The 24,097-nt window shown below is 43.1% G+C and overlaps 2 protein-coding genes across 3 annotated transcripts in view; both read left to right on the top strand.

The window, feature by feature from the left end:
- The window catches only part of SF3B3 (splicing factor 3b subunit 3), a 60,997-nt gene extending 48,031 nt beyond the window's left edge, over positions 1 to 12,966 (top strand). Inside the window, exons 16-26 of the mRNA XM_036926935.2 lie at positions 44 to 166; positions 1,099 to 1,253; positions 6,489 to 6,663; positions 7,421 to 7,626; positions 7,716 to 7,872; positions 8,862 to 8,987; positions 9,421 to 9,633; positions 10,286 to 10,384; positions 11,108 to 11,251; positions 11,878 to 11,982; positions 12,365 to 12,966. Coding sequence (XP_036782830.1) covers positions 44 to 166; positions 1,099 to 1,253; positions 6,489 to 6,663; positions 7,421 to 7,626; positions 7,716 to 7,872; positions 8,862 to 8,987; positions 9,421 to 9,633; positions 10,286 to 10,384; positions 11,108 to 11,251; positions 11,878 to 11,982; positions 12,365 to 12,505 — 1,644 coding nt within the window. The 3' untranslated portion in view covers positions 12,506 to 12,966. The remainder of the gene's footprint in view (positions 1 to 43; positions 167 to 1,098; positions 1,254 to 6,488; positions 6,664 to 7,420; positions 7,627 to 7,715; positions 7,873 to 8,861; positions 8,988 to 9,420; positions 9,634 to 10,285; positions 10,385 to 11,107; positions 11,252 to 11,877; positions 11,983 to 12,364) is intronic.
- Positions 12,967 to 21,136: 8,170 nt separating this feature from the next.
- The window catches only part of IL34 (interleukin 34), a 53,592-nt gene continuing 50,631 nt past the window's right edge, over positions 21,137 to 24,097 (top strand). For both annotated transcript variants that reach the window (XM_036926964.2, XM_036926963.2), the window contains exon 1: positions 21,137 to 21,312. The gene's annotated coding sequence lies outside the window, so the exon portion shown is untranslated. The remainder of the gene's footprint in view (positions 21,313 to 24,097) is intronic.

The following is a 24,097-nucleotide window of genomic DNA, read 5'->3' as shown; positions in this document are numbered from 1 at the left end:
CTGTCATGGGTAGGCTTCACCTGCTCTTCTCTTTTTTTATTAGAACGGTGTCCTGCTAAGAACTGTCCTAGACCCTGTCACAGGAGATCTGTCTGATACCCGCACTAGGTATCTTGGGTCCCGTCCTGTGAAACTCTTTCGTGTCAGGATGCAAGGCCAGGAGGCAGTAAGTAATGGAGGGGGGTAGGCAGCATGTTGGGCTGTTAGCAGCATCAGCTGAGGGGAATGCCTTGGTGTAGGCTTTTTCATTAATTCACCAGTGTATAGTTAGTTTGACATTAGGTCCATCTTGACTAGTTTCTTTCCTGTGGGAAGTCTTGGGTCCCTTAAGCCAGAGCTTTTTACCTGGGGCTCCATGGCACTGTGGCATGATTTGGTTTGTAGGTGGGTTAGGACATTGGTCCTTTAGCCCTCAGGCTGGGCAAATGAAATGGACTGAAAATTAGCTGGAAACCTCCCACCAGGGCACCACTACTCCTGAGCAACCTTATAATAATATCATGGCTCACTGTGTAATGCAAGAGAGGTTTGGAAGCATTGTGTCCTTTGTAGCTGAGATTAATAGTGTTGCTGGGTGTTCTGCTAGTTCTTTACTTGTTACTGCATTTAATTCTTGAAACTATTTAGCTTTATGATTGTGTCCCCATTTTACACATGTGGAAACTGAGACTTAGATTACATGATTAGTCTAGTTCATATGGCTAGTTGTAGTAGCCCATGTTTTCAGCAAATACTAAGCCATACTGCCTCTTCTGTAGGCCTCTTCTTCCTCTTTCTTTTTTTTTATTAAAGTATCATTGATACACAATCTTCTGATGGTTTCACATAAAGAAACAGTGGTTTCAACAGTCACCCGTATGTCAAGTCCTCGTCCCCTCTGTTGCGGTCACTGTCAGTGTAGTAAGATGCTATATAGAGTCATTAATTATCTTTTCCATGCTGTATTCAGGCCTTTTTCATAAGGGAGCCTTTTATGTTCCTAAAATTCCCTTGGGATATTTTGCAGACTGAAATTTGGGGGATAGGGTATTTGGTCAGCATACTACGTTTGAGTTTTCCCCAAGCTAATTGGGGTGTATTTTGTTTTTCTTTTCTCAGGTGTTGGCCATGTCAAGCCGCTCATGGTTGAGCTATTCTTACCAATCTCGTTTCCATCTTACCCCCCTGTCTTATGAGACCCTGGAATTTGCATCTGGCTTTGCATCTGAACAGTGTCCTGAGGGCATTGTGGCCATCTCCACCAATACCCTGAGGTGAGAAAGTTCCAGAGTAGAAGCCCAGTGGGAAGCCTTTCTGTCAAGGACTGGGACTGGTTTTTCCAGAATGTTGGAAGAAGTTAGGAAGAGATGGCAGACAGCCTGACTCTTCACCGTGGGACTAGTGTGTTGCAACTGAAACCTTTGTCTCCTTACTTATTTTCTGTCTGGTTGATCTGTCCTTTGGAGTGAGGGGTATGTTGAAGTGTCCTAAAATGAATGTATCGCATTCTATTTCCCCCTTTAATTCTCTTAGTATTTGTTTCACATATTTAGGTGCTCCTGTGTTGGGTGCATATATATTTATAATTGTTATATTCTCTTGTTGGACTGACCCCTTTATCATTATGTAATATCCTTCTTTGTCTCCTGTCACTTGCTTTGTTTTGAAGTCTGTTTTGTTTGATACAAGTACTGCAACTCCTGCTTTTTTCTCCCTATTTGCATGAAATATCTTTTTTCCATCCCTTTAACTTCTAGTCTGTGTATGTCTTTGGGTTTGAGGTGAATCTCTTGTAGGCAGCATATAGATGGGTCTAGTTTTTTTATCCATTCTGTAACTATCTTTTGATTGTTGTATTCAGTCCATTTACATTTAGGGTGATTATCGATAGATACATACTTATTGCCATTGCAGGCTTTAGACTTGTGGTTACCAAAAGTTCAAGGGCAGCTTCTTTACTATCTAACAGTTTAACTTAAATTGCTTATTACACTATTTCAAACACGATCTGAAGGTTCTTTTTTTTTCTCCCTTTTTTCTTCCTCCTCCACTCTTTATATATTAGGTGTCATATTCTGTGCTCTTTGTGTATCCCTTGACTGACTTTGTGGGTAGTTGATTTAATTTTGCATTTGCTTAGTAATTAATTGGTCTACTTCCTTTACTGTGGTTTTATTTTCTCTGGTGAAAGCTATTTAGCCTTAGGAACACTTCCATCTAGAGCAGTCCCTCCAAAATACCCTGTAGAGACGGTTTGTGGGAGGTAAATTCCTTCAACTTTTGCTTACCTGGAAATTGTTTAATATCGCTTCATATTTAAATGAAAATCTTGCCGGCTAGCATATTCTTGGTTCGAGGCCCTTCTGTTTCATTGCATTGAATATATCATGCTGCTCCCTTCTGGCCTGTAAGGTTTCTGCTGAGAAGTCTGATGATTGCCTGATGGGTTTTCCTTTGTAGGTGATTCTTTTTCTCTCTCTGACTGCTTTTAATACTCTGTCCTTGTCCTTGATCTTTGTCATTTTAATTATTTTAATTAAAATGTCATTTTAATTATGTCTTGGTGTTGTCCTCCTTGGGTCCTTCTGTTGGGAGATCTGTGCATCTCCATGGCCTGAGAAACGATTTCCTTCCCCAGATTGGGGAAGTTTTCAACAATTATTTCCTCAAAGACACTTTCTATCCCTTTTTCTTCCTCTTTTTCTTCTAGTACCCCTATAAGCCAAATATTGTTCTATTTGAATTGGTCACACAGTTCTCTTAATATTCTTTCATTCCTAGAGATCCTTTTTTCTCTCTCTGCTTCAGCTTCTTTGTATTCCTGTTCTCTAATTTCTGTTTCATTTACCGTCTCCTCTACCTCATCTAATCTGCTTTTAAATCCCTCCATTGTATGTTTCATTTCAGATACTGTATTTTTCAAAATTTATGTATCTTGAAATCGTCCCTGAGATCTTGAATATTTTTCTGTAGCTCTGTGAGCATGTTTAGGATTTTTATTTTGAAATGTTTATCAGGAAGATTGGTGATTTCAGTTTCACTAAGCCCTCTATTCTGGTGTTTGAGGGATTTTGGTTTGTACCAGATTCTTTTGTCATTTCATATTTCTAATGATTACTATGGAATAATGATTTTGTGTAGGCGGCGTCCTCTAGTCCTCAGAAGCTCTACTGTCTGGAGCTGCCCAGCACCTAGAGTGATGGTGGGGGTTGCAGGCATGTGGCGCCAGTGCCTGCTGGGAGTAAAGAACTCTTTTTTGCTTCCCGGCTGCAGTGCCTGCCTCCACTGCCGTGGCCAGTAGGCAGAGCACACAGAGAGGAGCCTCTGCAAGATGACCTTGTAGCTACTGTAGGTGGGGCTGCCCTCTGGCTGGTCTGGCACGATGGTGGGGGAAGCAGGTTTATGAACTGGTGCTGGCTGGGAGGAAGGAGCAGCAGGCCATGTATCACAGTGGGGGGCCTCGGCATGCATCACCAGCCAGGGGGATGGAGTGCCTGAAGCTCCTAAAAGTTCCCAACTGACTGGGCTGAGTGCATTGGGACAATTTTGTCCACCTGTTCTTTCTCCTGATCAGCAAGCTCTGTGTAATCCTTGCCCCTTTAGTAGCCCTCTCACTGTTGGGAAGTCTTTCAAAGTGCCAGCCTTTCTTTTGTCCTGAAGCAACCGGTTGTGGGTACCTATTCTCCACAAGCTGCTGGAATCTCAGTCTCTCCAAGTATTCTTCCTGTCTTTGCTTTCCAACCCCTCTAATCTCCACAGTACCATGTAATGTGGATTCATGCTCTTGGAGCAGATCTCCAGGGATGGGTGTTTATCAGTCTTGGGCTTCTACTCCCTCCCGGCTCTGTTTCTCTTCTGCCTGTGAGCTGGGGTGGGGGAAGGGCTTGGGTCCCACTGGATCAGGGCTTTGCTACTTTACCCTTTGCTGTGAGGTCTTCTCTTTTTCCCCAGATGTAGGCAGTCTGTTGTAGTGGTCTTTTGGGTCACTCATTCATGGTTAGTTGTATTTGCTGTATTTTTGTGTTACGTGTGGTTTTGGGAGAAGGTTTCTGCCTCACTTCTCACTCCATCTTGTTTAATTGCAACTGAAACCTTGATTTGACTTGGGAGATTTAATAAGTACCTGGTAACCAAGTTTCAGTGTTTGGGGTTTTAGCTTCTGTCTAGAATTTAAGGGCCAAGTTTTAATATACTCAGTTCTTTAATGTTTTGATTCCACCTTGTTATCCTGGCTATAACTGTTGGCTCTTCACAATGGAATTATGGCCCCCCCCTAATTTCTTGACAATAGCTTTCAGGATTTTTTCACAATCATTATTTTCTTTCTTTCTAACCTTCAGCACCTTTACATACCTTCTGTTCCAGCAGAGTTGCGCTCACTGAATGCCTCCAGACATCCCTTCATAGCGGGGTTTTTTTTTTAGTATCTCTTCAGCTGTCCCTGGAATGCTTCCCACACACATCCCAGTCTGTAAAGCCTAACCTTCATGCATGGGTCCTCTAATTGTTCTATCTACTTGTACTTCCTAGCTCCTAAATTCCTATAAATTTAGACAGTCCTACAGATTTCCAAACTTCTGGCAGCAGAACGTTTCTCCCAGCTCACCTTGAACAGCCTTTTCAGAGCAAGGCCACTGTGTGAAACATAAAAGCAGACCTTTGGGGAGCATGGTTTCAACACTACTGTTGATAGTACTTACTGTTAGTACCAGTCACTTCCACCTTTTGCTATTATGAATAGCACTTCTATGAACAGTCATGTAGAAGTTTTTGTGTGGGCATTTATTTTAATTTTTCTTTGACATATACCTGCACAAGTCAAATTGTTGGGTCATCTGGTAACTATGTTTTAATTTTTTGAGGAGCTGCCAGCCTCCTTTCAAAGTAGCTGTACCATTTTACATTCTTATCAGCAAAGTATGATGGTTCCGGTTTCTCCACATCCTCAAGTGATGCTTGTTATTGGATTTTTTTATTGTAGCCATCCTAGTGTGAGGTGGTAATATGATTAGATTTTCATTTCTTTGATGGTTAATGATGTCGATTATTTTTTCATGTACTTATTGGCTAATTGTTCTTTGGAGCAGTGTCTGTTCAGATCCTTTGTTTAATTTTTAATTTTTATTGTTGAATTGTAGGGCTTCTTTATAGCTCCAACTCCAGCTCCCTTATCAGATAGTAAGATTTACAGATATTGTCTCCCATTTGGTGGGGTTGTCTTTTCACTTTCTTTATGATGTCCTTTGGCACACAAAAGGCTAATTATTTCTTAAAGAATTACATTTTTGAAAGGCTACCTGCCCGAAGTCATCTTGGGTATCACCAGTGGTATATGTCCTACATTGACAAGCACTGGCTAGCCTCATATTTTTCAAGGAAGAATACGAAGTAGGAGCATCTGTGCTCCCTCCCATGTTGTGCGTCCCACTGACACTGAGGGTAAGTGCTCCCTCCACCTAGATGCCCTTGTGGGTACCTATTCTCCACAAGCAGCTGGAATCTGTCTGTTGGCATGGTTGGGCGCCTTTATGAAAGCCGGTGTGAGAGCTGGACAAAGAAGAAACAAAACTGTAGGATCAGTGGTTGTGGGGTTTGTTTATGCCATACTTGTTTTTATCATGTGAATGGCACTTTTGATGTCTCAGTGGTTAATTTCATTACTCATATGTTTATAAAATACTTACTGTTTTTCTCCTAATGGAGGGACATGCTGTTTACTTCCTCAGGATATTTGGATATCTATGAGAATGCTACTTATTAGTCATACTTTATCATAAAGTGTTGTGTTCTGTATTGTATTCTTCCAAAAAATTCATACATACATGTATTCAAATTGGCTGTTTTTTCTTTCAGTCCCTAAAATGGTTTTGCTGTCTTCCATTGTTTTTTAGTTTTGCTGTCAAACTGTATATGATGAATAGAGAGAACTTAAACTGCAAATAAAACTGTTGTTTAGAGATCAAGTAACTATTTTTAAGAGTGCCTGGGTTCTGCTCATTTTGCACATAGTTTTGCTTAGGCACATCTCTTATGTCCCATTTGGCAAAGGTTGTAGGTCCCTCCTTTGCCATCTCTTCCTGTGCTGCCATGAATTTCCTAATAAAGCTTAGGTGATTTTCCTTCAGGAGGGCATCTGCTTCATTTTTTGCAGTAATATCAGCACCAGTACTGCATATGTCCAAGTAACTGCAATGCTACACAAACAGATTTGGAATTGTGCTCTTTATTTCAGGGTTTGTCAGCAGTGAGGAAATTTTAACTTAACACCAAAATTGTCATGAACACGGGAGAGCTGTCACCGCAGTGGAGGGCTCTTCCCAAATCTCCTTGTCTCCTGTGCAGAATCTTGTAGATTATAATCAGAAGGCTATTGTTTCGTGTTCCATAATGCCAAAATAGAGCTTTAGGGATTGATATGTTTACTGTGACCACTCATGGACCATTTCAGTACCAGTTTCTAGGTCCTGAGTGAGTGATATTTTTATTAACTCCCTTGCCTTTTGTCATAGGATTTTAGCATTGGAGAAGCTAGGTGCTGTCTTCAACCAAGTAGCCTTTCCACTGCAGTACACACCCAGGAAATTTGTCATCCACCCTGAGAGTAACAACCTTATCATCATTGAGACTGACCACAATGCCTACACTGAGGCAACAAAAGCTCAGAGGAAGCAGCAGATGGCAGAGGTAATGAGACATACCTCTGGGGTTCAATTAAAAGGTCACATGGAAAAGTGTTGAAAAGTTTAAACTCCTACATTGTTTTCTTTGTTATGCTTACATATTCTTGGTTATGTATAAAGATTCAGGGTCTTTTCAGGTTCCTTCAAGCAAAGCCCTTTGCCAGAGCTCTTGGTTTTAGAGGCTTTCTGATGATTTAAGACTAATACACTGACCTGGGTTTATTCAGTTTTCAGCTCCGCCTCTGGAACAGTTCTTCAGTCCTTGAGCTCCCAGAACAGTGTTTTATGTATGCTGGACTCAGGCCCACAGGAGACAGACAGCTTTCATATTCCCTGCAACGTGAGCTTCTTCCAGAAATCATTTCCTAGCAAGAAACAAATAATCCCAACCATGTAAAATTGTATTTGACTGGAAGAGAGGAGACAAGTTGTCTAGCAAGGGAAATCAGATGGGTTAGGTAGAAAAATGGTGTTTTTGTTTTCATGTTTCTCAGACTACTAGTCAAGTATTTATCACAGCTGATGTTAGTTCTTCTAGGCATTAAAGAAGAACCTAGTTTCCCCTTTAGTGATTTTCCATTTTTTTCCCTTGTCTGTACACCTCTCCCTTTAATCTCCATTTTGGGAAATCCTGGTTTTCATTGACAGACTTGCTACTTTACTTAATTATGAACTCCCTCTGGAGGCATTTTTGCTACTTGTTCACTTCTCATCCAGCACCTACCTCTGAACACACCTACCCTTTGGTTTTTTGGATTTAGGAAATGGTGGAAGCAGCAGGGGAGGATGAGCGAGAGCTGGCCGCAGAGATGGCAGCAGCATTCCTCAATGAAAACCTCCCCGAGTCCATTTTTGGAGCTCCTAAGGCTGGCAATGGGCAGTGGGCCTCTGTGATCCGAGTGATGAATCCTATACAGGGGAACACGCTGGACCTTGTACAGCTGGAACAGAATGAGGCTGCTTTTAGGTAAGAAGCCCAGGACATCCAGGGCTTGGCGGCTGGAACGGGAATTCCCCTGGCTGTAACTTACGCCCGACTCCTGCTTCTTTGTGCAGCGTGGCCGTGTGCAGGTTCTCCAACACCGGTGAGGACTGGTATGTGCTGGTGGGCGTGGCCAAAGACCTGATACTGAACCCCCGATCTGTAGCAGGGGGCTTTGTCTATACCTACAAGCTTGTGAACAATGGGGAAAAACTGGAGTTTCTGCACAAGGTAGGAGCCAGCCAATGGTTCTTCTAGATCTTTCCCTTTTTTGCTTTAACTTGTAGGTCTGGCCTTCTGGTGACCATTTTGGGAGCCAGCACATGGATTGTGATCCATCTCTTGGTGCACACAGAAAATTCTGGGGCTTTCATGTTCCAGTGAAGCTCCACTGCCTACAAATTCCACAGGAAGCCTGTGTGTAAACCATTCACAGTGGGGAAATATATGCACGCTGAATTGGCCTGTTGTTTACTACTAGTCTCACTAAGTAGGTAGGAATGGTGTCCAAAATTTAGCAATTGTAAAGAATTATTTTCTGGGAGTTAACTGTCTAATGATTACAGAGTTTTCCTGTGGAAAGAAAAGATTTCTAGGGATGGATGGTGCTAATGATTGTACAACAGTGTTAATATACTTAATGTCACTGAAGTGTAAACATGAAGATGGTTAAAATGGTATGTTTTATGTTAGGTTTATTTTACCATGGTTTTTAAAGTTAAAACAAATTCCTGTTCTCTTCCTCACTGACAGCACATGAATGTCGCTCCTCCATCCCTCCTACAAGGGAGTCTCCTCTGGGAAATAATTACTTCACAGACCCTTCTTTGTGCTGTGTTCACTGTCTCTCTTGCAACTAAGATGTCACTTGTTGCCAGTATTCCTTTCCCATCCTGCACAAACTGCAGTCATTTCTCCATGGCTTCACTCCTCATTAAATGGTGCCGGTTGGATTAGTGTGGGCTCTGAGGCAGCATTCACCTAGCACCAGCATTTCTTTTCACTTTGGCATTGATGACTAGCGGGGTGAAATGCAGCGTGTGGGACCTGTTTACTTAAACACTGTGTGTTGTAGAGTCTGTTGTATGTGTGGTTTATTTTTCTGATGTCAGAGGGTGATCACTGGCTGGCTGTTGTCTTGACAGGCATTTTGGGTTGAGGGAGAGGGGCTAGCCTGTGGCTGGCTGTTGTAATAGTATTACCCGCTTTTTTTTTTACAGACTCTGGTAGAAGAGGTCCCTGCTGCCATTGCCCCATTCCAGGGGAGGGTGTTGATTGGTGTGGGGAAGCTTCTGCGAGTTTATGACCTGGGAAAGAAGAAGTTACTCCGAAAGTGTGAGAACAAGGTGAATATCCTGGTAGAGGGCCTGGGATCTAGCTAGCAAAGAGGGAGGAAACCTTCACAGGGTGGTAGGTAGTCACTCTTAAAACCGTGTGTCTTTATTAACAATAGGCCTTGTTGTAGTTCCCCAATTCCAGGCTCAGAAATGAGATCTGAGAAGGGCAGGAGTTAGATGGTTTTCTGAACTTCTTCAAACTAAGAACCAAGTTTCTGTCCTGCTAGCTTCTTAATGGAAGTTAATTGTGAGAATTAGGCATGTATTCTCACTATATTAAAACCATTTAGCTCTTTTTTCCACTTTATAGGAAGTGATTGCTGACTGCTGTTCTTTGATATGTCCCATTCCACAGACCCTTTATATTGCATTGAAGGAAAGCTGGACTTTCTGGGAATCTGGACCCCATGGTTACACCTATTACTGTGCTTGTTTTTCGCAGCATATTGCCAACTATATCTCTGGAATCCAGACTATTGGACACAGGGTAATTGTGTCTGATGTCCAAGAAAGTTTCATCTGGGTTCGCTACAAGCGTAATGAGAACCAGCTCATCATCTTCGCTGATGACACCTATCCACGATGGGTCACTACAGCTAGCCTCCTTGACTATGACACTGTGGCCGGGGCAGACAAGTTTGGCAACATTTGTGTGGTGAGTTGATGTTTAGTTGGTTACAGTACTTGTGGGAAAGCTGGCTCAGTTTGTTCATAGTAAAGCCAAAGACCCAGGACTATGATCTCTAAAATGGATAGTAAAAATGATGATAAAATTTGAACCCCCAAAGGCCAGTTTTTTTGTTTTTGTTTTTTTAATGTGATGAGGATTTTTATTAATTTCAAGTTGTAAACATATTGTAAAGTCAGAGCAAAATGGATATCAGGAAATGAAGGAGGAAAACTTAAAAATTCTAAGGCCAGGTCTAAAAAGAAAACTGTGTTCTTTAAGCTTTCTTACCAGTCTTTTAAACTTCCCCCTCTATTCACCTCTCTCCTTCTTAATAGTGGTAGGTTTAGTTTGAGCTAATGACTGAATTTATTTTCACTTTTTATCAGAATTTTGGCTTATCTTTTTAAGCCCAGTCTGATTTATGTTCTGTGGTCTTTGTGCTCTTTCCATGTTAGCTGTATGCTCATGGGTTGATCCTCTTGAGTGTCTCACTTCTCAGACACTAGAACAGGAGATGGGCTTAGGCATCTGCCAGAGGTGGTGCCCCTAAGCTTGCTTGCAAGAACCTGGGGTTGCTTGGTGACCCAGGTGAGTAGGTGTAGGACCTAGCTCTGTGATGTGTGTCACTTCTTTTTAGGTGAGGCTCCCACCTAACACCAACGATGAAGTGGATGAGGATCCCACAGGAAACAAAGCACTGTGGGACCGGGGCTTGCTCAATGGGGCCTCTCAGAAGGTAAGAACGCAAGGGCCCCAAAGGAGAGACACTAGCCGATATGGTACATTCCCCATGATCTTTACTGAGGAAGCATTTTTTAGTGAATTATCCGTAGTGCACCTGGCTATGGTGAGTTTTCTCTCATATATGGAAATCCCTAAGTTTGATTGTACATAGTCTTTGATGGTTAGATGCTAGGTTTCACATAAGGTGACCAAGTCACTATTCCATTTTTAAGACTGCAGAGTAGAAATGTCTCTGAGACATTTCAGCAATGTAAAATCTCTCGGGAGTGTAGTGTTCCTTGGAAAAAAGATGTTGCACTGGTACATTTCTGATAGTGACCAGCTCTTCCCTGAGCGTGTCCTGAGTTCTACTCTTCTCCTGTAGGCATGTATTTTTATAGTAGAGCATCTCTAGACTTCTAAAAATAAGATCTGCCAAGCCTAGTGATCTTGTGATTGTTGTTTTTTAATAGTTTTCTATAATTTCCTTTTTTTAATTGCAGACTTGTTAATTTAATGATTTTTGAATTGTAATTGTTTATCAGAAGTAATCTAATTTCATGTGTGTGAGGACATTAATCTCCAAGTAAATGTTAATACTTGAATATTTTTTTTTAGTAATTTTTAGATTTTTAAAGATGGAGATATCTACCTTTTAGAGGTACTGCTTGCTCTTGAGAATCTAGAACAGACTCCTGAGGGCATACACAGCTACTAGTCTGTTTTTGATTTGCAGGCAGAGGTGATCATGAACTACCATGTGGGTGAGACAGTGCTGTCATTACAGAAGACCACCCTGATCCCTGGAGGCTCTGAATCGCTTGTTTATACTACCTTGTCAGGAGGAATTGGCATCCTTGTCCCATTCACATCCCATGAGGTGAAGTCTCCCAACAGGGCTATGGCCTTTGCCTTCCCAAGGTGGTTTCTTGGTGCTAAATCTGCCTTAAGAGGGCAACTCTTTTATCCCCACCTGCAACTAGGAGTGTTCTGGAAATTGTATGAGAAGTCCCTGGGGATATAAGAGTCTTGGTTTTTTTTGTTTGTTTGTTTGTTTCCTGGAGAAGTTATTTGTTTTTATACTGTACATGTTTGGTTCTCTGATGGGGATAGGTGTAGGTAAGAGGCCAGAGCCCCAGACCAGACCCCACAGCTTAGGAATGATGGGATGATGTCAACTGGGCACTTACTGCCTCAAGAGTCAACTCTGGAATTGGCTTAATTTGGTTTGCCATACCAGCCAAGGAAGCTAGGATCAGGAATATGACTTCACAAAACCCTGCTTACATGTGATGTTCTCCCATGTTCTGCAAATACAGGGGCGTTTCGGGTTTTAGCTCTAGTCATAGCAAGAAAACGAGTTTATCAGAGAAGTGATTAGATACTTGGTATCTGTTTGCATGGTAAAAATCAGTTTCTTGTGTGTTCATTCTACTTCTGGAGACCATAGACTAGCAGTTGAAATCATTTTCTTCTTTTAGTGAGAGTCTTTGTTTCCTCCGCCAGGACCATGACTTCTTTCAGCATGTGGAAATGCACCTACGTTCTGAGCATCCCCCTCTCTGTGGGCGAGACCACCTCAGCTTTCGTTCCTATTACTTCCCTGTTAAGGTAGGTTTTTGGTGGAACTCTGGATAGAAAGGGAGGCTTCTCAGTTCATTTAACTAGTCTTTTCTCTCTGCTTTTCTCCTTTAAAAATCAGAACAGTCCTGAATGAAGGAGTATCAAGGGAATGGATTGATGGTGATGGTACTAGGGGAAAGGAATGGTTAGTGATATTCAGGGCAGAACACAGCCAGAGAAAAAGGTTTCACCTAGTTTTGCTAACCTTGGCTGCTAAGGATCAACTTAGAATAATGTTCCTTATTCTGTAACTGGGGCTCAGGTGTCAAGAGAGAGAATAAAAAGTTTGCTTTACAGCTGGTCCTTGAGCATGTGTCATTTTCTGTGTCCATTTAACCTTTTTCTTCATTCTCATTTTTCCATGTCTTAGAACGTGATTGATGGAGACCTCTGTGAGCAGTTCAACTCCATGGAGCCCAACAAGCAAAAGAACGTCTCTGAAGAACTAGACCGAACCCCACCTGAGGTGTCCAAGAAGCTTGAGGACATCCGGACCCGCTATGCCTTCTGAGCCCACCCGCCCTTTTCTATGGCACTTGTCAGAGACTCTGTTTTTTTTCCCCACCACTTGACTCTGAACAGAAGAAGGATGGCTGAATAATTAAGACTTGTAATATTAAAGCTAATAAGTAGCTCTTTCTCATCTACTTTCCCCCTGGGATGACTGGTTTCCCCTAAAATTGGCACTGAGATTCACTATGCTTCTCCCTGCTGGTACATAATTTCAGTGTGGAATACAATGTCCCTTAATCCCCCAAAGCTCTTCCTGCATTGATACTTCTGACTCTCTTGTCCACTTTTGTATACACCCTTAATTTTTAATTGGTTTTCCTGTAAATATAGTTTTGTACAATGTTATCTTTGTGGGAGGGAGGAAGGTAAGCTGAGGTGTGGACCAGGTTGGTTATGGTGTAACTCCTGAGTTCTGCCACTCTGAACCTAACCAGAAATACAAACGTAGTTTTTAAGGTGGTGGGTGTCCATGTGTCTTTCCTGTTGATGAGAATTTAGGCAGGAGATTTGAGCCTGAGTTGGAGCAGTAAGAACTGAGCTTCCTTCCTTCCAGATGCCTCCTTGGAGTTCTGGCACCCTGTGCCCTCACACTCCCAGCTCTGCGATTGGTGGTTTTGCTTTTCTTTAATCCTTTCTGCTCTGCAGATGAAACTTGGGCTTAATAATAACCATGTGGTCATCCACACCTCCTCCCATTGTATATTGAGAAAGGGTGGCTAATTTCTCCTCCTGTTTTAGCTTCCTTCTAGTTTGATGTTTTCAAATGAAGGATTTGGCATGAATTCCAGATGGGTAGTCTCTTATCAGATGCTTCTTTCACTTCTACAGCTCCTGTAATGACTGTTTGCCATATGACTACTGGGAAGGATCAGTAAGTACAGAAGAACCCAGATACTAACCTGCCCTTAGGAGCAGAATCAATATATGTGGTCTTCATTTAAAGGCATGTGGGTCACCAGAGTGTGCCCGTCTGCTGAGAACATCTTAGGTGGGCTCCGGAGGGCCCTTGGGTGTGAGGGGGCAGCACTGATGATAGCCTGTCAGCTGGAAGTGACCCAGTGCCAGAAATATTCCAGCCCACGCCTGAGAATTCAGCCCTCCTCCTCCCCAACTGTGTCGGAATCCTTAATCTTGTAGCAGTTTCTCAGCTTCACTGAGCCAGGAGAGACCTGAGCTCACTGCTTTCTTGGTACTTTACAAAGTAAAGTGTTCTGTGTGTTTGCCCAGCCATTTCCACTGAGCAGGATTCTCTGGGGCTAGCACTGGGTTAGAATCAGGAATGGGGGCGATAAGACACAATCTTTGACAGAACAGTGCACACGCCAGTACGGGGAAGAGAGTGCTTCCTGATGCTATCCCTTGGGACTGTATCTCTTTTTAATCATGACTTGTTTTAGATTAGTCAGTAGAGACCCAGGTTTGCCAGGAATTGAATCCCTAAATATCACTTTTCTCTCTCAGCTCATGTATTCACACAGTAGACAATACTTTTGAATTACATTTGCACAGCATAATTCCAGGGCCCATTTTTCCTGAGGCTCCCACCTAAACCCATTCCAATTAGTCTGTCAGATGGTGTGATGTTCACATGCAGTAGTCTTGAGAAAATCAGCAGAGATGTTCAAGCAGCTGCTTCGCTCCTTGTTCCTCACCTCTTTACTGAAACGTTTTCTTACAGTAGTAGGGGGTTTTGTGAAAAGGGAAAGCTTTATCTCTTTATAGAATCAGGAATTGACACCTTTTCTTTGGGTGATAAGACTGCAGTTTATTAGTCACATAATGGCAGCCTGGGGGAGGAGGACACCGCATGCCATTCAAGGACACTGCGTGCCACGCGGTGCTGCGTAGGAGGTTCCACTCATGGACCCAGAAAACCACGAGGGGCTTTGGGAGGCAGAATTTATTGTATTGAAAGTGTGGGGTGCTTCCTGGCTCCAGTGGGAGGATGTGATTGGATTGTTGGAATAAATCCATGGACTGGCAGGGAACTGAAGCCTGCCGCCCAGAGAGGAGCAGAAATTGCCTGGTCCTTTGACAAGGAAGGTTGTTTGGCTAGGGACGCTTATCCACAAGAGCAGCAGAGTGGGAAGAGGTAGGCCATTTGAAGCCCTTCTGATTTTATAGCATATAGTATGGAATCTTAATTTTAGACTGTGTAACACAGCTGGGAATGTGTGATCATCTTGATTATTATCCTACCAGAGAGCTACTGGTAAGCCAGGCAAGGGTGGATTTCATGTTGAATTGTCTTTCAGTGTGTTACAAGATTTTCTTCCGTTCCTCTATAACCCAAAGCCCTTTTAAAAATGATATAAACTCAGTGGGATTGTCACAGAAATATGGGTGCAGACTGCAAAAGTTTATCTGGTAAATGTCAGCAAATCATGAGCTGATAACTCCAAGCAATGTGCTTAATTAATAAGCACAGTGAAATTCATAGGGCCTTGCTCAGCTGGACTTGATATTTTATAGGGGAGAGAGCTTAAGCGTGTGGAGAGAAACAGTCAGCCAAAATGTGTTTATAGTAGAAAGAAAAAACTAGAATCAGGCAACATCTGATCTGGCTTGGCCAAGTAATCACGGTTCAGTGAATTTTGGCAAGCCATTTTAAAACCTTCGTTCCCTGGTCTCTAGATGACAAAGGGAGAGGTGTAATACAAGCTGCACAGAAGTCCCTAAACATGCTGTCCAAACTTGAAACAGCATCTTGTTTCCCAAGAATCCCAACATATTTCAAAAAGTCAAAGTGACCCTGTGTCTTTTGGGAGTACAAATGTTTGTATGGTTATTTTTTTCTCAAGTCTCCCTAATCATGAAAAGGTTCCTTAGGCGTCTCAATGAAAATACAGATTCCTAGGCATGTCCCCCTTGAGATTCTGAAACACTAAGACTGGAATGTGAACTTGTAAAAAAGTCTAGACTTGAATGTATTACAAGGCCTGAGTTCATTCAAGCCGATACCTCTGATTAGATCCATGACCTTGAGTGGGCCACTTGGCTTCTTGTCTGATACATGGAGATAAGCAGGGTTAATGTGAGAGTAAAATGAGAGCATACACCTGAAGTACCCAGCTCCCAGCCAAGCACATTGTGGGCGCTTACTGAGCCAAACCTGAGCTCTTAGTATTTGGGACTTAGATCAGCACAGTTTATAAAGCCTTCCGTTTTCCTTTGGGAGTCATCAAATAACCATGGACCTGAGTCTCCTTCCCTCCCCACCCCATGTACACCTGTGATGTTCTCTTTTCCTCTTTAATGTGGACTTTCTCACATTCTCTGTCGTAGTCAGGTAGTTGCTGAGTGAGATGGTGTTTTGAAGGATAGAGAGCATTTCCGCTTCATAAGTGAGGGGCCTTCCCTGGACTTGATTTTTCTACTAAAGTTTTTTTTTTTTTTTTTGAGAGGGCATTTCATATTTATTGATCAAATGGTTAACAACAATAAAATTCTGTATAGGGGACTCAATGCACAATCATTAATCAACCCCAAGCCTAATTCTCAACAGTCTCCAATCTAGAATTCTTAATAACTGGCAAGATTTCCCCCCACCCCGGTTTTAGATAAAATTGATATCACTGTAATTTTAAGGTGTACAGCGTGGTTTGACTTACATATATTTTGAAATGATTATTACATTCGTCATCTCATAAATAAAATTTTTCTCCTTGTGATAACTCAGTATGTACTCTCAACAACTTTAATGTATATCATATGGCAATGTTAGACTATAGTTGTCATGTACATTACATCATTAGCACTTACGACAGGAAGTTTGCATCTTTTGACCACCTTTCTCTAGATCACATCCCTATATTTGCAAATCTGATCTCTTTCTGTGAGTTTGGCGTTCTGTTTGGTTTTGTTTTAGATTCCATGTATAAGTGAGATCATACGGTATATGTCTTCTGACTTTATTTCACTTAGCATAATGCCCTCAGAGTCCAAAGTTGTAGAAGATGGCATTTCCTTGTTTTTTAATGGCTGAATTATATTCTGGTGTGTGTGTGTGTGTGTGTGTTATATACTATATAATACATATTTTTTTATACATTTATTACATATGTATGTATGTATAAATAACTTCTTCATCTGTTAATGTACACTTAGGTTGTCTCCATGTCTTAGGTATTCTAAATATGGCTGCTGTGAACAAGGGGTGCAGATGTCTTTTTTTAGGTAGTGTTTTGCTTCATTTCACTATATTTCCAGATATGAAATTGCTTGATCGTGTGTTAGTTCTATGATGTTTTTCATTTTTTGATTATCTTCCATGTCGTTTTCCATACTAGCTGTACCAGTTTACAGTGCCACCACTAATGCACACAGGTTCCCTTTTCTTCACTTTCTCACCAGCATTTCTCTTTTTTGATGATGACTGTTCTAACAGGTGTGAGGTAGTAGTAACCCATTCTGGGTTTGATTCGCATTTCCCTAATGACTAGCAATATTGAGCATCTTTTCATGTACCTGTTAGCCGTTTGTATATCTTTGGAAAAATGTCTTTTCAGGTCCTCCCATTTTTAATTGGATTATTTGTGTTTTGCTGTTGAGTTTTATGAGTTCTTTATATATTTTGGATATTAACGCATTACCGGATACATGGTTTACAAATAGTTTTTCCCATTCTGTAGATTGTCTTTTCACTTTGTTGATTATTTCTTTGGCTGTACAGAGGCTTAGTTTGATGTAGGCACACTTGTTATTTTTATTTTATTGCTCATGCTTCAGGTGTCATATCCAGGGATTGTCACCATTGAGCTACTTCTGCATATCTATCCATAAGTTTGCTTGCTCTGCAAGAGAGAGGGCTCAGACACGTGGTATTTCTGGAGCACAAGCAATTCGACTTGAATAGTTGAGAGCAGGAATTTTATTTAATTCATAGCTGTTGCCCCAGGACCTACAAAAGGTTTAAATAAATAGTGATTAGATGAGGCTAAATTGCAAATCCCATCTGTGTAGGTGTTAAGGGGACCCAGTCAACTCCTTTTGGTTAGTTGAGCAATCAAGTAAATGGGGAACTTTGTCCAGCCTTGCAGAACATGTCAGAAGCTTCCATGGAACTCAGAAAGGATAATGTCAGGACACTGTCACCTGCCTTTGGTTAGGATTGTGCCCATCCTGCTGCTCTTGCTCTGTTCGGTACCTGCGACTTGGGTCTGGAAAGGACTGAAAAGTTTTCAACTGCCTCAACTTTCCCCTGACCTCACTGGTGGAAGTTCCACAGATGTTTCCTTTACATGATCTCTTGCCAAGAACAGCATTCCTTGGTGGTAGGGGAAGAGGGGGTTGTTCAAGTTGAACTGTGGATGGAATGTTGCTTTTAGTGGTTTTTTTTAATGTATTGCTAGCAAGACAGCTGCTGGGGCTGGGAAAGGCTCTCGGTGTTCACTCATCTCATGGGGAGAGTCCTAGTCTCCAGAATTTATGCTGCTCCCATGACTGCAGTCTCGAGCTCCTCATTAGTGGTAAGCCAGAAATGTTGGGTGTGTTCTTCAGATCAGACCAACTTGACTTTCCATTTTTAAAATTCTAATTCCTAAATTCTGTTTCTGTTCAAAGCAGAAATGACTTGTGTTTGCGTAAGTCATGCACTTGCTCATTTGCACATAAAATATTACATGTGAATATTTTAAGTTTATTGTACTCTTAAAATACATTCAAGGGCTCAATCCAAAAGCTCAGAAGAATCATTTGAAGTCACACCTTGTCCAAGAAAAGAACGATGTAGGGGAACAGGTGGCTTATTCTGGAGTACATAGTAAGGATTCAGTGAACACCTCTGTAGTCCGTGGCTGATTTACATTTGGAGATCTGATAGCCCAGTGTGCAGGGCTTGTATGAAGTTCAAGTGAGCTGGAAGCAGGTGCAGACTACACACCAGTCACAACAGTCTCCTTCACCGGCACAACCAACAGCTTTTTAAACAGAAACTTTGGAACCCAACGTCAGGAGACATGCTTAAACCACTAGTAGATGCTGCTAAAATTTACTCCATCAGTATTTACTGAGCACCTACAGTGTGTCACTTCCTCACAGGTCTGCTCAGTACCCAGAAGTTGGAGGAGTTTTTATAACTAGCAATTTTTGCCCCTTTGAGGCTGGTGGCAAGGTGATTCTTGCCAGAGAGCCTCGTGACAAGTTTCAGAAGAGCCTAAGGCCCATATTTCTGGTTTCCTCAGATAAAAAGGCACAGTCTTGGAACTTGGGAAAAATAGAAGGTCTGAAGTGTGAAAAAGGAGGTGGAGAATGGGCAGCCAGTCTTTAGGTCAGGAAACCTGTTGTAGTGGTTTTTAACCCTAACTTGGGTATGATCACCCAAATTTGTCAGAATAGATGGCTGAATTACTCTTAATCTGCGGGTGATGTCTGGGCATCTGTATATTTCACAGTCATAGCGATCAGGCCTGGAAATGAGTAGATGTGTGTTGTGAGGGAATGTTACTTCTTGTTCAAAATGATGCCAAAATTTTTTTTGAAAAAACAAAAATCCAAGTTTTCAAATTAACAGTTTTGGGGACGAAAGGCTAGGAGATTGAATTGTAAATTGCTGAAGGCCCTGTCAGCACCATCCCATCCTACCTGCATCCCCAAATCCATCAGCCCTGTAGGTTTTGTGGTAATCCCAGAGGCAAACGCATCTCAGTTCCCCAACAAATTTTCAGTTCACAGGCCCACCCAGCAAAACTTGCTCCCTTCTCTAACTGCAAACAAAATCTCATGGGATGAGAGTTGCTTTTGATTATATCATTTGGGGAGAGTTTTTACAGGTTGGTAATTTGGGGCCATGAAGATATGTGTATAAACCAGTGACCTGTGATAGGAGAAGGATTAATGTGTTCTGTGGGTTATGAGGGCCTAATGCTGTTTACAAGGCCGATGGGGGAATCTTTCCTTTAAGAAGCTGATGCTGCACCTGGAGAAGGGCGACTTCACCATTGTTTTAAATCAGAAACAAGATCCCATCTGCCAAATGGAGACCATAGAGCACTGGACACTAGTCAGATGGCCTGGGTTCCCTGATCTTTAAGCAGTGGCTGAGATTCCTGGCTGTAAAATAAAGACCAACCTCCAGGGGTCGTGGTAACAAGTGCTTTTGCTGAGCTTGGGTTTGAGGACACGTGGCCACTGAACTTTGGTCTGGAAGTCCTGGGATACATGGAGCCACCTCCATCTTGAACTGCGGTCCTACGTGCAGTGCAGTGGGGTTTGTTCAGGCATCTGTGAGGCCCTCATGCGATCCTGTGGCTGTGCCCCCATCACCTCCGCCCCCTCTTGCCCTCCCCAGGCTACCACAACCAGCATGAATCAATTTGGCAGAGCTATACAGTGAGGCCTTGCAGGAGGTATGTCCCGTGAGTGTAGCCACTGCCTCAGAGAAGAGGGTGGGGTATTAGCTGAGTGCATTCCAGTGTATGTGGGCATTATTGTCCTGCTGGAAGTTCAGGAGCCAAGCCAGGAATCCAGTTTCGTCAGTCCAAATGAGAAACCATTTTTTAAACAACTATTTGTACCAAGGCATTGACATTCAGTGTAAGACATACTATGGAGAATATAGTCAGTCGTTGATAGACAACCACATTAGATGGGTGAGGATTTAATGATATGGGTAACTGTTGAACCACTGTTGTACATTTGAAACCAACATAAGATTGTATATCAGTGATACTTCAATTTTAAAGAAAGAAGACATACAACATCTAGGCCAGCATTTCCCAAATAGGTGCTGTGGAATTGTTGATGTTAATAAGGTGCCCTTAAAGGATTCTGTGTTGACATTCAGGGAAACACTGCAAACTATCTTTGACAATTTGGTGCTTTGATCACAGCCCTTATCCTGCCCGCTGCTCCCAACTTTAATGTCTGCTGGTGGAGGAGCTAAAGGCAGTGGGCGGGGGGTTGATTCACGCCTAACAACCCCAAATACAGTCTAAATTGGAGAGCTTGCTGTGAAACTACTAGGTAGAGATGGAGCTTCTCTTCAGTGCCCACAGAACTCTGCTGGGCAGAGCCATTCTCAGCGTTTGTTCTGACCCAGGCAAAGTGAAAGTGCCCTTGTGCTTGGAGAAGAGGCTGAGCAAAGGGTCTCTTTCTGTGTCTTCAGGAATTCCCGCAAGTGCTGGGTGTCAGATCACGCATTACACCAAGACAGGCCTTGAGTCATGTGGGGAAGCCCTGGCTGTGTGATCTTGGGTTAGATACTTCATCTCTCTGGGCCCGTGTCTCCATCTGTAGACAGGGTAACTGATGGATCCTCAACCTTGATAATTACCAAAGGCCTTTTCTCCATCTTATGTTTGTCCTCCTACATACACATGCACTCTGGGCAGTACCACATTATCCAATTTTAGTTTTTGTAAGAGTTTTTTGTCAAGAGTAAATGTTCTGGAGAGGAGCTGGGGGTGGGGGTGTGGATAGGCCATTAAAACGGCCCAGCATGCCTAGGAGCCAGGAGTTGATTCTGGAGATTCCCGCCATAAACTTGCCCCACACCCTTGGTCAGAACATTTCCCGGCTGAGCCTGTGGGTTTGTGGCCGCCTCCTACTCTGGAACTCAAAGGCAGGCTGGGGACACGTGGCTCTGCCCCGCCCTTGCTGGCCCCAGTTTCTGAACCCGAGCTTGCAGCGGCCTGCGTTCCCCACCCATTCCATCAGCCGGGAAGCCTGGACTGTGGGCTGGGAGAAGCCACAGCGTCTCCCACCTGGCACCCGCTGCCCGCAGCCCCTAGGCACCTGCTCCGGGCTCTGGAACTCCTTTAAACCCACCAGCAAAGCCCTAGAAGACTGCGTCCTGTACGTGAACAGGTAAGAACAGTTTTCTCTCACATGGTTTTCTTTGCCTGGCTTCACCCTAATTTAGCTGCTCCCTGCATAGATCACAACAGGAATTTGAGCTAGACTTGAAAAAGCTCTAGTCAAGAAGCTCTGACTTATGTCTCAGATAAATGGTGTGAATTCTCTGTGAAAAAAAGATTTCATTTTTAAATCTTTCATCAGCTCTGTAGGAAAAAAGCATACCCAAGTAACCATTAAGCAAGTTGCTTCTCCCCGTGTTCCCGCGGAGTTTTGTAAAATCAGCAAACCCACATTCTTAAATGGTTGTCATGGGCTCCTTGGGATTGCTCCACTGTATAGCGGTTGAGGTCTTCAGACTTTAACGTATATGTGGATGAATTACCACATACATGAATTACCTTATCAAAATTCATTGATTTAAAATTAAAGGAAAGGGAAAGAAAGTAAAATGGCATCATAGATAAGCCTTCCTCATTCAGATGGTATTCTGATATTAAAATTTAAGTGTTCTGCTTTTACAGTTTGCATTTATTTTAAAATAACATAAACTAGTTATATGTCCTTTTTAAGGCTCATGTGGTTTCTGCCACATTAAGAAACCCATCCCAGGATGTACAGTCTTTGTCCCTCCATTTTGAAGTTGGATTGCTTCCAGGTGTTTTGCAATTAATAATTCAATTTTTATGGACAAGTCTGTGGAAATAATATTTTTTGGTGTCTTAGATGTTTTTTCCTCTTCTTGGAGTTTATTCTCCATCCAGAATGAATACTTGGTGCAAAATGGGCAAGAACATTTTTGTAGCTCAGCTCATATTACCCATGAGGTCAGCTCACTCAAGAATTATGAGACTAATTTTCTAATTTCCAGGACCATGACGGCAAGAGGAGGTGGGTGAGTGACTTGTTTTCTCTGAGGATTTTTCAGGAAGGGGAATGGAGGCAAGCTAGCTTGGCTTAGATGCAAAACTGTCTGACCTTGAACTCAGATCTAATAACTTGATTGTGCCTCAGATATTTCACATGTGAAATAGAGATTATAAAACTTCTTAGGGGTACAGGATTTATAAAACACTTGGCACAGGGCCTGGTACTTATGTATCCCTTGAGGGCTCTTCCAAGCCTGGGGCTTTCCCTGGGCCATTTTATTACCTTGGCAAAATTGAGATTATCTCAAGGGCATCTTCTTGACTTTCTGCCCCTTCTTACTCAGCCCCATTGTGACTGGAGTAAAAGCCTTCTCCACCTGTTAAAGGATTTTTTTGGCAAAGACAAATACTGTATGATTCAACTTATATGAGGTACTTGGAGTTGTCAGATTCATTGAAACAAAGTAGAATGATGGTTGCCAGGGGCTGGAAGGAGGGAGTGGGTGGGTGGGGAGTTCATGCTTAATAGGGACAGAGTTTCAGTTTTGCAAGATGAAGAGTTCTGGAGATGGATGTTGGTGATGGTTGCCCAACAGTAAATGTACTTAATCCACTGACCTGTATGCTTAGAAATGGTTCAGATTTTGTTATGTACATTTCACCAGAATTTTTAAAACTGGGGAGAGAATTAGTACATGCCTCAGAGGGGTTTGTGAGGATCAGATGAAGCAGTGCATGTGAACTATTATTACTGTCAGGTCTGGGACATCCAAGACTTTCTGCCTCCTGAAGCAGGTATGGAGGGCAAGTGTGTATGTGTCCCTGGGTGAGCGATTGTGCTGTTCTACATGAGATGCTCAGTGTGGGGTTCAGGGGAGACTTCTTGGAGGACTGCCGTGGGCCCTGCTTGGGGGGTTCCTAGTGTTTCTGGGATGAGTGGACTCTAGACATTGGAAATTCCCTGGCAGGAAAACCACTTCCACTAAGCAGCAGTTTGCAAGGAAGATTGCAGCTCCGCCTAGAGAACCTGTGATCAGAGCTGTGTGAGTGTGGAGCAGGCTGCCTCCTGGGGTGGTGAACTGCCCTTCAGTGGAGGCATGTAAGAAGAGATTGAGCAAGCTGCAGAGGAGACATCTGAATGAGGTGGGGGTGGAGCCAGAGGCTCTTCTAGGCTCTGCACCTCTCTGAGGTGATCCAGTCCAGGTGAAGTTGTGTCCAACGGGCCTGGGTAAAGGTGGGACCCAAGTCGGAGGGAGGCGGCAGGCAGGTGGAAGGCTTGCTACCAGCCCTTCTCTAAGTAATGGTAGTAATAGCTGTTGCCATTTGCTGTGGGCAAGCACTGTGATAATGTTCAACAGGCTTGATCTCAGATTCTCAACACACCCTTGGGCGCGGGGTGCTCCTGTCATCCCCATTTCACAGGTGGGAGCTGAGGTCCCAGGGGTTAAGTCACTGGGTTAAGTTTAGTGGTGGAGCTGGGATTTGAACCCAGACAGTCTGGCTCTAGCCTTCTATGGTGGGTAGAAATCTCCCAAATCCATGTTCCTCAAGCTGGCCACTCCCTGCCCCTGCCCCTGCCCCTGCCGGGAGTTCCCAGGGCCCTGGCATTCCCACAGGTGAGGGATTCAGCTGCTGCAGCCTCTCCCTGCTGGCTGAGTCGGTGCTGCTCCCTCCCCTCCGACTGGCTTCTCAGCACAGCCAGGCCCCTCCTCCTTGGGTTTCCAGGGTTCAAGGCTAGCACTGAGCAGACAACACAAACCTTGACTGGGAGCCAGGCTCGATGTCACTCGGGGTCCTCCTTCTCCTTCCCTTAAATGGGACCCTCTGTAACCACTCTCTTCCAGGGCTCAAAGTCTTTCGCGTAGTTGTTGAGTCCACTTTGCCTTTTTGGAACCGTATTTTTTTCAACCCAGCTCTCTGGGTGCCAA

This window comes from Manis pentadactyla, chromosome 15 (genome assembly GCF_030020395.1).
Source record: "Manis pentadactyla isolate mManPen7 chromosome 15, mManPen7.hap1, whole genome shotgun sequence".
In the NCBI taxonomy this organism is placed as follows: Eukaryota; Metazoa; Chordata; class Mammalia; order Pholidota; family Manidae; genus Manis; species Manis pentadactyla.
Note: the sequence above shows the minus strand (reverse complement) of the source record. Positions and strands in the feature narration are given on the sequence as shown.